This window comes from Vitis riparia, chromosome 9, assembly GCF_004353265.1.
Source record: "Vitis riparia cultivar Riparia Gloire de Montpellier isolate 1030 chromosome 9, EGFV_Vit.rip_1.0, whole genome shotgun sequence".
Taxonomy (NCBI): Eukaryota; Viridiplantae; Streptophyta; class Magnoliopsida; order Vitales; family Vitaceae; genus Vitis; species Vitis riparia.
This window is the reverse complement of record NC_048439.1, coordinates 23420896-23435305: the sequence shown is the minus strand read 5'-3', so window position 1 is coordinate 23435305 and position 14410 is coordinate 23420896. Positions and strand designations below refer to the sequence as shown.

General features: G+C 33.4%; 1 protein-coding gene across 1 annotated transcript; it reads left to right on the top strand.

Annotated features, from left to right (window-relative positions):
• The first annotated feature begins 7688 nt into the window (after positions 1 to 7688).
• LOC117922655 (shikimate O-hydroxycinnamoyltransferase-like) lies at positions 7689 to 10340 on the top strand. The gene is made up of 2 exons (XM_034840828.1): positions 7689 to 8125; positions 9304 to 10340. Exons 1-2 carry the CDS (start codon positions 7691 to 7693, stop codon positions 10279 to 10281), a joined length of 1413 nt encoding a protein of 470 aa, XP_034696719.1. The 5' UTR covers positions 7689 to 7690; the 3' UTR covers positions 10282 to 10340.
• Positions 10341 to 14410: the final 4070 nt, after the last annotated feature.

Here is a 14410-nt window from a genome sequence, read left to right as displayed (position 1 = left end):
CAGAGCTTGATCATCACCTTCTTTTATCCCACACATCTCATAGTGACACATGACCTCACATTCTTCTCTCGATTAGGAGAAATGTAGATCAGTCCTCGATCACTTTGGTTGTGCTTTCATACATTTTTTTGAACTTTAGGTTCAACATCTTCCATGACAGTTGGCATGTTGAGTGTTGATTTGCTTACTGTCTGCATTTTGAGCACTGGTCATCATTGTTTTATTCATTAGCTAGTTTTGTTTTGTCAGCATGGTATCACGATACATGGTCCTGTTTGGCATTACCTATTTGAGGTTGGACATTTTCATTACATGATGAATGAGCATATTTCAAAGCATAGTAGTTTTGAGGCATTGTGTATCCCAATTTGTTCACCGTCACATACTGGGGTATACTTCTTTTTTTTAGAGCACCAGACTTTTCACATGCTTCATTCATCTTTTGATCTAGTTGTTGACCCCTACAAGTCACATATTGGGGCATACCCCCTTCTCTGAGAGCACTAGACCTTTTAGCAGACTTTCATTCACCTTTTGATCTAGTTGTTGACCCATGCGAATTGCATACTGGGGCATACCCTCCTTCCCTGGGATCATCGAACCCTTTACAGGCTTCATCATCTTTGACCTAATTGTTGATCCTTATGAGTTGTCATATTAGGGCATATCACCTCCTGTCGAGTTTGCTTGCATCGTTATCTTAGTTTTCTCTAGCTTTGAGCCACTTGATCAGATCATCATCACTATCTTGTCAGTTTGAGTTCAATTTCAGTTTCTGGGACCGCACCTATATCGATCGATCATCATCTTGTCAGTTTGAGTTTGGGTTTTTGGGGCTGCACCCATATCGATCGGCCATCTTCCTATCATCTTATTTTAGATTTCAGTTTTTGGGACCGCATCTATATTGATCAGTCATCGTCTTATCAGTTAGAGTTTGGGATCGCACCTATATCGATCGATCATCTTCTTGTCAGATTGAGTTTCTGTTTTCGGGACCGCACCTATATCAATCAATCATCTTCCTATTAGTTTGTATTCAGATCGAGTCAAGGTCGCACCTATATCAATCGACCATCTTCCTGTCAGTTTGTGTTCAGTTCGAGTTGGGACCGCACCTATATCGATCGGTCATTGTCGTTACAATTTGAGTTTGGGTTTATGGGGCCGCACCTATATCGATCAGTCATCGTCTTGTCAGTTCAGTTTGAGTTTTTGAGACCGCACCTATATCGATCGACCATCTTCCTATCAGTTTGTGTTCAGTTTAAGTTGGAACCGCACCTATATCGATCGATCATTCAACTTGTTAGTTCAGTTTGAGTTTTGGGGTCGCACCTATATCGATCGATCATCTTCCTATCAGTTTGTGTTCAGTTTGAGTTGGGACCACACCTATATCGATCAATCATTGTCCAGTCAGTTTGAGTTCAAGTTTTTGAGATCGCACCTATATCGATCGGCCATTTTCCTATCAGTTTGTGTTCAGTTTGAGTTGGGACTGCACCTATATCTATCGGTCATTGTCCAGTCAATTTAAGTTCGAGTTTCTGGGATCGCACCTATATCGATAAATCATTATCTTGTCAATTTGAGTTTGAGTTTATAGGGCCGCACCTATATCGATCGGTCATCGTCTTATCAATTTAGTTTGAGTTTTTAGGGTCGCACCTATATCAATCGGTCATTGTCTTATCAGTTAAAGTTTGGGGCCGCACCTATATCGATCGACCATCTCATTTTCTTGTCAGTTTAGTTTGGGACTGCACCTATATCGATCGATCATCGTCTTATCAGTTAGAATTTGGGGCCGCACCTATATCGATTGACCATCTCATTGTCTTGTCAGTTCAATTTCTGGGACCGCATCTATATCGATTGGTCATCGTCTTATCAATTAGAGTTTGGGGCCACACCTATATTGATCGACCATCTCATTATCTTGTAAGTTCAGTTTCTAGGACCGCACCTATATCGATCGATCACCGTCTTATCAGTTAGGGTTTGGGGTCACACCAATATTGATCGACCATCTCATTGTCTTGTCAAGTCAGTTTCTAGGACCGCACCTATATCGATCAGTCATTGTCTTATCAGTTAGAGTTTGGGGCCTCACCTATATCGATCGGCCATCTCATTGTCTTATCAATTCAATTTCTAAGACCACACCTATATCTATTGGTGATCATCTTGTCAGTTTGAGTTTGGGTTTTTAGGGTCGTACCCATATCGATCGGCCATCTTTCTATTATCTTGTGTTAGATTTCAATTTTTGAGACTGTACCTATATTGATCGATCATTCTCTTGTCGGTTTGAGTTCAAGTTAGGGTCGCACCTATATCAATCGGTCATCTTCCTATCATCTTGTGTTAGATTTCAGTTTTTGGGGTTGCACCTATATCGATCGACCATCTTCCTGCCAGTTTGAGTTTGAGTTTTTGAGTTGGGACCGCAGTTATATCGATTGATCATCTTCATGTGAGTTCCATGTCAGTTTTCGAGTTGGGACCGCACCTATATCGATAGGTCATTGTCTTGTAAATTGAGTGGACTTTTGTTCATCTTTAAGTCGCGTCTGCCGAGTTGAGTCTTGTTCGATCTTGAGTCACATCTCTTTCTTTGGGTTCATTCTTTCTAAAGATCGATCATTCCTTATCTTGCTTATCATTGAGCCGTTCATTGTATCATGGTCCAGTGTTATTCATTGCATATACACTTTTCACATTATCCACATCTTTGGCTAGAGTCTCATCTTCCTAGTGTGTGCCTTTAATCTTAAGTTTATCGTGTTATGTGTTTAGACCAAAATTCGGGATCTTTTATATTCTTCAGTACAATTCATTTCATTCCATTCGCCTCTCACGTATCCGTGATCCATTCATTTCACTCGTCATCTCTACCGAAAATGGGCATATTTGTAGACCCTCATTTTGGGCCTAAGTTTTTTTTATTATTTTTAGAGCACTTTGCTAGTAGCATGCCTTAGAGTGGGGACCGGTTTCCTTTGGACACATGCATGGGATGCATGGCCAAGCACACCACCACCTTGTCATGGTGGTGGTTGGGGGATAGAGACATCTCTGAGCAAACTGTAGAGGATGATGGCAGAAACAATGGGCTAGTGGTGATATTTTGGTTGAACCGAGAGCAGTGAAGAGGAAATAGTTGGATAAGGAGGATCGGGGAGGATTTTCGGGAGGGAGAAGAGTGCTTGAAGATGTGCAGAGCTTGCTCAATAGGAGTCTGGCCAGGTATGTTTTATGTTTCTAATGACTTTTAGGCTGCTCATAGGCTAGCCATTATTGGTTTTTATTTTGTCATTCATGCCAGATTCGAATTGAGATTATTGAGGCTCTGTTATTACTTGCTCTAGTTCATATTGTCTACATCTCGCTTTAAATTTTCTCGTGTTTTTTTTTTATTTTACCACCATTTCTTCAACATTACCCCACTCATTTCAAACCCATCACACTCATATCATCACACCCACACCGTTATACTCTTCTCTCTCATCACCACCGTTCATCGCCCAACATTATCATCTCTACCCAATCATTTTCATTATTCATGAGAATACTTTCCATAGCCATGGAAGCCCATGTGGTTGGACCGCACCAGTTTGCTAGTGAAGTGTGTGGTGAACTAGGGATGAGAGAGAATGGTGGCCAAATAGGTAAGGACAAAGAAAGACGGGGAGTAGAAAGTTGGGCTGGGAAGATTTTTGAGTTAAAGGGAAAAGAGAACCAAAAAAGGAGTAGGTTTTGGGATGCATGGATGGTGGCACCAGAAGAAGAGGCGGAGGCCATGTTTGATAGTGGGCGAAGCGCAGCGGCAGAGGACGGGCTGCTTTTGGACTTTGAGCAATCAGGTGGGAGTCTGGAGAAGGAACCGCCGACAAAGGAGGTCTCGCCGATGGTGGTAGCTCCTGTGCCGTTTTTTGAGAAGCCTGGCAAAAGGCAATATGATTGCTCTTGGAAATCAGTTTTATGATTTGAATGACTGGTTGGCAGTACTTGAGGCAAGCATGATTTTCTTGGGCATACTAGCAACGCACTCAAAAATAGAGATGAGGCACTTGAATTAATTCAGCCAAGACTTTCTAATATGTAGGAATTATGGGAAATTGGGCCATGAAGAAAACAATGGGTTTAATAACCTCCACTCATTTCACCACTAAACCCATTCTTTATTATTTTTTTCTTTTTCTCACTATTTCCTCCATTGAAACTTCTTCCAACCCACTTTCATGCACGTGCACCCACATTTCCATTTTAATTCTTCATTTCTTTGTATCAAAGTTTAATTTTCCAAAATAAATTTCTTCAAATAATTCTTCAAAATTCGAATTTTCCGAAATTCCGTTCTCAAAATAATTTTTCCAAACTTCCAATTTTCAAAATTACATTTTTCGAAATTCTATTCTCAAATTTACTTTTTAAAATAATTTCTCAAAATTCTAATTTTCCAAGATTTCAATTGTTTAAAATTTAATTTTTCAAAATTCAAATTCTTAAATTTAATTTTTAAAATATCATTTTTCGAATAATTTTCCAAAAACTACCATTTTTCAAATTTTCCAAAAAAAATTCCAAATTCCAAATTTAATTTTTAAAATGTCATCTTCAAATAAATTTTCAAAATTCCAATTTCCTAATTTAATTTTTAAAATTTCATCTTCAAATAAATTTTCCAAAAATTCCAAATTTCCAAATTTAATTTTTAAAATTCCATCTTCAAATAAATTTTCCAAAAATTCCAATTTCCAAATTTAATTTTTAATTTTTAAAATTTCGTCTTCAAATAAATTTTCCAAAAATTCCAAAATTCCAATTTTAATTTTTAAAATGCCATCTCCAAATAAATTTTCCAAAAATTCCAATTTTTAAATTTAATTTTTAAAAATGTCATCTTCAAATAAAATTTCCAAAATTCCAAATTCTAAATTCATTTATTATTATTATTTTTTTTAATCTCATCTCCAAATTTAATTTCCAAAACTCCAATTCTTAAATTTAATTTTCAAAATTCGAATTCTCAAATAATTTTCAAAATTCATATTTCTTTCAAATATAATTTTTCAAAACTCCAATTTTTAAGTTTAGTTTTCAAAACTTTAACTTCCCAAGCTTTAATCATTTTCAAATTTAATTTCAAAATTTCCATTTTTCAAATAATTTTCCAAAGTTCCAATTTCCAAATTCAATTTTTTTTTTTTTTTAAAAAAAATTTCAATTCTTAAATTTATTTTGCAAAACTCCTACTCTCAAATAATTTTTAAAATTCCGATTTCTTTAAAATTTAATTTCCAAAACTCTAATTCCTAAATTTATTTTGCAAAACTCTAACTCTCAAATAATTTTTAAATTTTCAATCTCTTTAAAATTTAATTTCCAAAACTCCAATTCCTAAATTTATTTTGCAAAACTCCAACTCTCAAATAATTTCCAAAATTCTATTTCCTAAATTTAATTTTCAAAACTCTAATTCTCAAATAATTTCCAAAATTCCAATTTCTTTTAAATTTAATTTCCAAACTTCCAATTCTTAAATTTAATTTTCAAAATTCCATTTCCTAAATTAGTTTTCAAAACTCCAATTCTTAAATTTAATTTCCAAAATCCCAATTTTTAAATTTAATTTTCAGAACCCCCATTTTCAAATAATTTTTGTTTCAAATTTCTAATTTCCTTTAAAAAAATTAATTTTCAAGACTTCATTCTTCAAATAAATTTCAAAACTCCAGTTTTATTTCAAATAGTTTTAATTCCACTCGAATTTTCAAATATTTTTTTTTTAAGATTTCAATTTTTAAATAATTTTCAAAATTCCAGTTTTCTTCAAATAATTTTAAATCTACTCCAGTTTTCAAATAATTTTAAGTCATCAATTTTCTATCTTTCCTTAAGGTTTAGGGTCACCAAGAATCCCGTTTTTAATAAACTCGTTCCCTTTTTCTTTCAGGCAAGCAGCTTCACAATTTTTTTTTTTAATTTTAAAATAATTTTCTCGTTTTTCACTATTTTTAATAAGCATGAATAAATTTTCGTAACTCTACAAACAATGGAATTTAAGAGATTAATTCATACAAAATCAATTGAGCTTTGTTGGGGACCCTATATATGATCTCTTCTGATTGTCAACTACTATGCTTAATGAATATTGTTTGATCTTTGTCTTGCTCTTTGATATGCATGTGATAATTCTATACTTGAGCTAACTTTGTTTCCATGATAGTGCACTATTACTTGCTGCTAAGGTACGATCTCACTCCCAATTTGCTTATTTTCATGCATGATTCGTTCTATTATTGGATCATCTTACTGGTATCCATTGATTTCCTTATCAATTATCACACTTGTCTCACCTTATTTAGTAGAGACCTTATTATAGGGCTTAGAAGGGTGTTACAGCTCACCACCGTACCTTCCCAATAGCTAACCTGACCCCCAAACCTGTTTTTGGTTTTTTACAGACCTGTTTTTCCTTCAGAAGTCACACTTAGGGTTTTTCTTTCTTATTTTGTTTTTCCCTTTAAAAATAAAACAAAAATAAGTGACGACTCCAAGTCTTTTTCTAAAAAAATCATTTTTTCACAAATAAATTAAAAGCGAGTCACGCCGTCGAGTAGGAATGCATGTGAAAAATGCAGGGTCCACACCTTCGTATCTTTCCATCCTCTAAAATCAAAGGTAGGTACGAACATACCCTTTAAAATCTTTTTGCTTACCTAACTAGAAAAGGCTCCAATCAGAGGAGAGAAAAATTTGTACAAAAATTGTTTTAGGCTTTAAGGGTATATTTGGTTCAAGAGAATCCAAAGAAAAATATAAAGAAAAAAAATACAGAGAAATAATAGAAGAAAAGAAAAAGTGTTAATTATGGATAGGTACAAAAACAAATTCAAAATTTAACGTATCCACATTGGATGTCATAAAATGAATTTTGAACTTTCTTCTCCGAATTATCTCATGTCCAATTATAACTTTATATAGAAAATGAACCATCCATCCAACAGTATAGGAAGGTGAAAGCTATGCTACATATGTTAGCAAAATATCTAACCGGCACATCACATCACTCAAAAAATATATCACAACATAAACTCGTGGAACACAATAGATCAAGCATTTTTAACCTTCACAAGTAATTACTTAAAAGGAATGTTTAACCTTAACTCATATATATACCTATTTATACTCATAATGACCTTATCATTGAGCTGTAGTTTCTTCCAATCATGCATGCTCATCTCACTCTATTTTTATTTTTGGGATACTAACCCTATTTTTAATTTTAGTTGGCAAATACAATTCATCTTCAATGATGACCCATTTTTCATAGTGTAGAAGTTTGCAAAAATATATACTACGTCAATTCTATTTTTCCAAAATTACCATAATCACTTCCATTAAAAAGTGGGCTATTGATTGATTAAAAACCTTCCATGATGGATGAACTTAATTAGTTAACCATGTTTCTCTTACATGTTTAGGTCTATTTAAGAAGTATATGTAACTTTGATACCAATTATAAAGTCAATCTACCCAACCTAAGTATACACTCAATAGGGACAAATAAATTGAGTGTCGGCACCCTAAAAGGATCTCTTTCATTGCTGCCTAGGGGCCTATAAATCCACTCCTACTATTATTCCCCTCTGCATATTTCCTTCTCTCTTGGCTAAAAACCATGGGTGGTGGAGGAAAGTACTTCACGGTGACTGTGACCAGGAAAGAGCTAGTGGCAGCGGAGGTGCCAATGCAGGAGCATTGGCTGCCGCTATCTAACCTCGATCTGCTTTTGCCTCCTATAGATGTGAGTGTGTTTTTCTGTTACAAGAAGCCCCATCAGAATGCTAATGGAGGTGATGACTTCACCTTTGGGTCCATGGCTGGGGTTCTGAGGAAAGCCTTGGCCCAAGCACTGGTCTCCTATTATGCTTTTGCAGGGGAAGTAGTGAGTAACTCAGTGGGTGAACCTGAACTTCTATGCAATAACCAAGGGGTGGATTTCACGGAGGCTTATGCAGATGTAAAACTTCATGACCTCAGCTTGTACAACCCTGACGACAGTATTGAAGGCAAGCTTGTCCCCAAGAAGCAGCACGGTGTCCTCTGTGTGCAGGTAACGCTTCTCCCTCTCTCTCTCACTCACACACACATCATGATATTGTAGGCAGGGTTCAAAGTATCGGCTGAGTCCGGTACGACTCAGCCGAGTCGTATCCGCCTCGACACCTGCCGTGACGAGACCGATACAAGATACAGTATAATGTAGAAACTCAGCTAGGAATCGATTAGACTCAGCTAACTCGTCTGAGTTTCCGAGTTAACTTAGTTAGGTTACAGAGATTTTTCAATTTTTCATAAAAAAATAAAAAATAAATAAATAAATAAATCAGAGATTGCCCTTTCAAAATCAAACACCTATTCTAAAATTTTAAACCATCAATGAGAAGATCAAAGAAGACAAAGAAGAAAAAACCCAACCTGTGACTCGTTCGAAAATAAACGGAGAAACCACCGAAGGATGAGGGCATGATTTATGATTTACTTACCTATTTTTCCTCAAAATTGAGCATTACTGAAGGGTGGAGCTTTGGTGTCGACAGTGGTGACTCGTCAAGTGGACTAAATCTTTCACCGACGACATCGACAAGACAACCCCCTCACAGTCAGATTTCTCCCCCTCCCATGTTAGGTCTTGCATGGTTGCAAATTTGTGATTATAGGTGGTGTCGTCTGTTGTGGGTCTTGACAACAATGGTGGTGTGCGAGGGTGGGAGATTGGGAGCTAAAATTAGTAAAGTAAAAAACTGCCTTTTATATGGATTTACATGGAGAATTGAGTCCCCGATTTACATGGAAAATACCTTCCATATAAACACTTTAATATTATGCAATAGTAACATATTAGGAGAATTGAATACTCGATTTACTAAATTAAAATGATATGAAAGGTATAGATGAGGTTTAATGATAAATTAAAGTGTTTATATGGCAAAGTGAAAATTAAATCCTCAATTTTTAATATTATCACAAATAACTTTGAGCTAAATGTAAAAAATAAAATTGTTATATTAAAATTTTCAGCTTATTTAATTATATCTATTTTATTTTTTAATTTATATAATATTTTTTATAATTTTTTGAAAATTTTAATTATCTTATTTTATGTATCGCCCGATGCCGAACCGATATGCCTCATGACCCTCCAAGTCAATGACCGATACCGCAAATTTGAACCATGATTATCGGGGCATTATTACTCTATGTGATAAAACAAATGAAGGAAAATGACAGGTGACTGAGCTCAAATGTGGTGGACTCGTGGTGGGCTGTACATTCGATCATCGGATAGCTGACGCATATTCTGCTAATATGTTCCTAGTTTCATGGGCTGAGATGGCCTTGTGCAAGCCATTATCCGTGGTTCCATCTTTCCGGCGCTCTCTCCTCAACATTAGACGTCCAGGCTCCTACGATCCCTCCCTGGATGAAATGTACGTCCTTATATCAGCCTTACCTCCTCCCAGAGCTCCGCAGCCGGGCGGTGCTGATCCTTTCATAAACCGCATATACTATGTCACGGCCGAACAGCTCAGTCTACTCCAAACACTAGCCAGTACCAGCAAGGGCAGCTCCTACAAGAGAACTAAACTAGAGTCTTTCAGTGCATTTTTGTGGAAGATGGTCGCGGCAAGTGCTGTCATGGAAAATGATAATAAAAAGACATGCAAGATGGGCATCGTGGTGGACGGAAGAAGGCGGTTAAGCAGTGGAGACGAGGATAAATCAGCAGTGATGGCCTCTTACTTTGGAAATGTGCTGTCAATCCCCTTTGGTGAGAAGATGATAGATGAACTGAAAGAGAAACCCTTGAGTTGGGTGGCAGATGCCGTTCACGAGTACCTGGAAGGGGCAGTGACAAAGGAGCATTTCTTGGGCCTCATCGACTGGGTTGAGGCTCACCGTCCAGAGCCTGCTTTAGCAAAGATATACTGCAGTGGCAGCAGCGATGGACCGGCATTTGTGGTATCATCAGGGCAGAGATTCGCAGTGTCAAAGGTGGATTTCGGGTGGGGTAGGCCGGCTCTGGGGTCATACCATTTTCCATGGGATGGGGAAGCTGGATACGTGATGCCAATGCCAAGTCCGGCCAGAGATGGTGACTGGGTGGTGTACTTGCACCTCTTGAAAGGCCAGATAGAGTTGATTGAGACTGAGGCCGCCCATGTCTTTAGACCTTTAACATCTGAATATCTCAACTTGATCAGCTGAAATTGGCTTACATCCATATGACTTCTTAGATTCTTCATCCCTCCACCTTATAGTTTATCAGGTCCTTCTAATTTCTCTTTCCAGTATGGTGAATGTCTTGGTCATAATATGAAGAGTGAATTTTTGGAGTGATATAATGAAGTTCTGAGGATTGTGTATGATAATGGTAAGACCCTAAGGAGTACTATTTTCTTCTTTCTCCCAAAAAATATACACAAAACTCAACAATGAAAAATTGATTTCCTCTTTCCGATTCACTAACCTTCAAAGCTTTAGTTATAGGTTATAAGCTCCAGAATTCATGATCTTAACGAAGTATATACTGAAAAGAAGAATTTTTGTGGCCCTACCAGCTTTGAGGATCACGGCCCACAAAAGGAAACAAAGTATATCTCTACCTCTTCAATTTTAATGTAAAGTGAGAAAAACTATTACCTCTTCATATATTTTATTAGTTGAGGACAAAGTATATCTACCACTTCAAAAGTTGTTGACAAATTCACTTACCACTTTTTTTCTTTTTTTTTTCTATTTCCCTCATATCAACCCTATCACACATTCTCACCTGTTACCACCTTCCTACTTTTTTTCTTTTTTCTATTTTCCTTTTTTCCATCACTTACCATCATATTCATTACCACATATTATTATATTAGAAAAAGTGAGTTTTGATTCACTACTAAAAAAAAATATATGAAAAAAGGAATCTTAAAATTTTTTAAATTACTATTATATTCATCTATTTAAAAATAATTTAAAATACATACATTTTTAATGTGTCATCTAATTATTCCCTAGATTGGACTTCTTTACATAAATATTTTCCTTGCTTTTAAATATATTATTATTATTATTTTATTATTTAGATTTTTTTTCACTTTCTAAGAGGTGTTTGTTTAATTTCTAGAAGGAAAAAAAATCTCAAATAATAATAATAATAATAATCAACTTAGGGACACATTCACGTGGAAGAGTCTTGTGAATTAATGTTGATGACATCACAAGTAAAATGATTATTTTAAGGAATAATTAGATGATTCATTAACAAGTACATATATTTCAAATTATTTTTAAACAAATGAAGATATTACCGATTTAAAAATTTTGGGATTCTTTTTTCATATATTTTCATATTAGTGAGTCAAAACCCTCTTTTCCTTATCATATTTCTTATTATTATTTTTATCTTTTTCATTTGACATTTCTTTTAATATGTTCATGTATTCTCTCATAAAATTTCTTTAATTTTAATTATTTTTGGACATATTAAATTAAAATGATAATATAAAATAAATAGGTAATATATCAATTTAAATAAAAACACAAATATATAATGAAAAAAATAAAAATATTATCCCACAAATAATATACTTGATGATTTCAAATATTAATTATAATAATACATTTGATAAATTAAGTTTTAAATTTTAAATTTATATTTTATTATTTATAGGTTTATGATATTATATTTTTTATATTATCATTAAATAAAAGATTTATTTATTTTATAAATTCTATCACATGTAAAAGTAAAAATATCTTTGTAATACTATTTTACTAATTTTATTATTTTTATTTTTACTTTAAATTTATTATATCAAAATTTAGTAAATGATGGTGCTTTTATTTTTCTTTCTTTATTTTTTTAGTTTTAACTTCATCATGGATCTAACTTTTTGTTTGGTTAAAATCTTTAATTTTTTAAATAAAAGAAAATATATTTTTCATAAAAAAAAAATTAAAAAAAAATTGTATCTAACCTTTTATATTAATTTACTAAGAAATAGGTACATCAATTCCTATGGAAATCGGGACCCCTATCTCCCTTATCATGGTTTATTTGTTCATTTTAGGACCTTGATAACTAATTGAAGGTCTTCCCCCACCCTGGAATGAACTTTGGAACCCTAAGTACATTCTTAACAAAAATTGATACATCCATTCCTAAGGGAACCGAGACCCCTTCTCATGATCCATATATTCGTTTGGGGACCCTCAAGAAGAGATTAGAGGTTATTCCCCACCCCAGAACTAACTTTGAAACCCTAGGTACATCCTTAAGAAAAATTGGTACATCTAATCATCAAACAAACGAAACCCCTATCTCCCTTCTCATGGTCCATTTGTTCCTTTGGAGATCCTCAGGAAGTGATTGAAGGTCATTCCCCACCCCGAAATGGACTTTAGAATCTTAGGTACATCCAATCCTCAAGCTACCAAGATCCCTATCTTCCTTCTCATGGTCCATTTGTTTCTTTAGAAACCCTTGGGAAGTACTAAATTTTCTTAAGGATGTACCTAGGGTTCCAAAGTCTATTTCAAGGTAGGGAATGACCTTCAATTACTTTCCAAGGGTCCTTGAATGAACAAATGGACCATGGGAAAGGAAATAGGGGTCCTAGTTGCCCGATGATTAGATGTATCAAATTTTGTTAAGGATGTATTAAATTTTCTTAAGAATGTACCTAGGATTTCAAAGTTCATTTTGAGGTGGGGAACGACCTCCAATGGTTTCTCGAGGGTCTTCAAATGAACAAATAGACCATGGGAAGGGAGATAGGGGTCCTAGTAGCCCGAGGATTAGATGTATCAAATTTTCTTAAGGATGTACATAGGATTCCAAAGTCCACTCTGGAGTGGGGAACAACCTCCAATCACTTCATGAAAGTCCTTAAAGGAATAAATGGATCATGGAAAGAAAGATAGGGGTCCTGATAGCTCGAGAATTGAATGTACCTAGGGATGACACACTACAAGAAAATGTACTTTTCGTGACAAAAATTTAGGGGCGAATTCTAATTTTGTCGCTAAAAGTAACTTTTACCGATGAAATTTTAGATGTTGTCAATAATGCCAATTTTCTACAAACTTTTCCTAACGAATTTGAAATTTTTGTCGCTAAAAGATGTGGCGGGAAAATTTGGCGCTTTTTTTTTTGGCGCAAACACTTTTGTGACAAAAATAAACTATTTCCCTACGAAAATATTTATCACTAATTATAATTTTTGGTGATAAAAATAATTTCCTCACTAAAAGTTACAACCTTTTATCTATTTTTGCTTACAAAATGGTTTCGTCGGTAATTATATTATTTCCTGACAAATTGAGTAATTTTGTCACCAAATAATGTTATTAAATTGTGATATTAATAAAGAATATTAATAAATAAGTAGATTATTTATACTATGAAATAATACAATATATATTTGTTGAAACTTAATATTTATACTATAATATTTTATTTATATAAATAATAATAAAAATTAAGGATCCACAAAATTAAATACTAGAATGTAGATTTATTTAAATTTAAATGTTCTATTATGTAATAATAGTATTGTTATGAAATAACAAAAATGTAAATTATTTAAGCAATTAATATTTATAGTGTAATATGTTATTTATATTTATATTTATATATATATATATATATATATATATATATATATATATATATATATATATATAATAAAAATAGATAATCCAAGATATGTAAGATTACATCCTATGATAAAATTTATTTAAATTTCAATATTATTATATGGTGCTACACATACATAAATACTACTAAATGATTTTTATTATATTAGGTAAAAGTTATCCATACAAGTCCAATGTGGTGTTATATTTATGTTAGCTATGAATAAGTAAATTTATTCAAAATCATACCTTATCCACTCAAGAAGTAAATTTATACTAACATTTAGTTACCTAGTTTAAATTAATAGATTTTTTTTTTTTTTAATTATTACTTGGTTTTTAAATAATTGGTCAGAATTAACTTTCTCAAATAAATTGTCTAGTATCTATAAAAACATTCTACCTACATAAAATTCCAAATATTATTTATGTGTACGAAGATATCATATATTATTAATAAATAAATAAGTATAAGTTAAATATTATATGATATAATATATTGTAAGTACTATATGCCTAGCTCTATTTTCATATTTACAAAATAAAAAATGTCTGATATATATAGCACATATGAAATTCTATATAAATATAAAGTTTTTTTAAAAGTTTTCAACCACATCTTTATTAATAATTGGTTATTTTATTTTTTATTGATCAATTATATATTTATTATTTTTAATAATTAATTATTAATTTATCAAAATTGATT

What these genes read in the sequence shown, in the direction of transcription:
- LOC117922655 (XM_034840828.1), top strand. Translation starts at nt 7,691, where the DNA reads ATGGGTGGTGGAGGAAAGTACTTCACGGTGACTGTGACCAGGAAAGAG. An exon ending in ACGGTGTCCTCTGTGTGCAG is followed by an intron (nt 8,126 to 9,303) that starts GTAACGCTTCTC and finishes GGAAAATGACAG; the next exon opens with GTGACTGAGCTCAAATGTGG.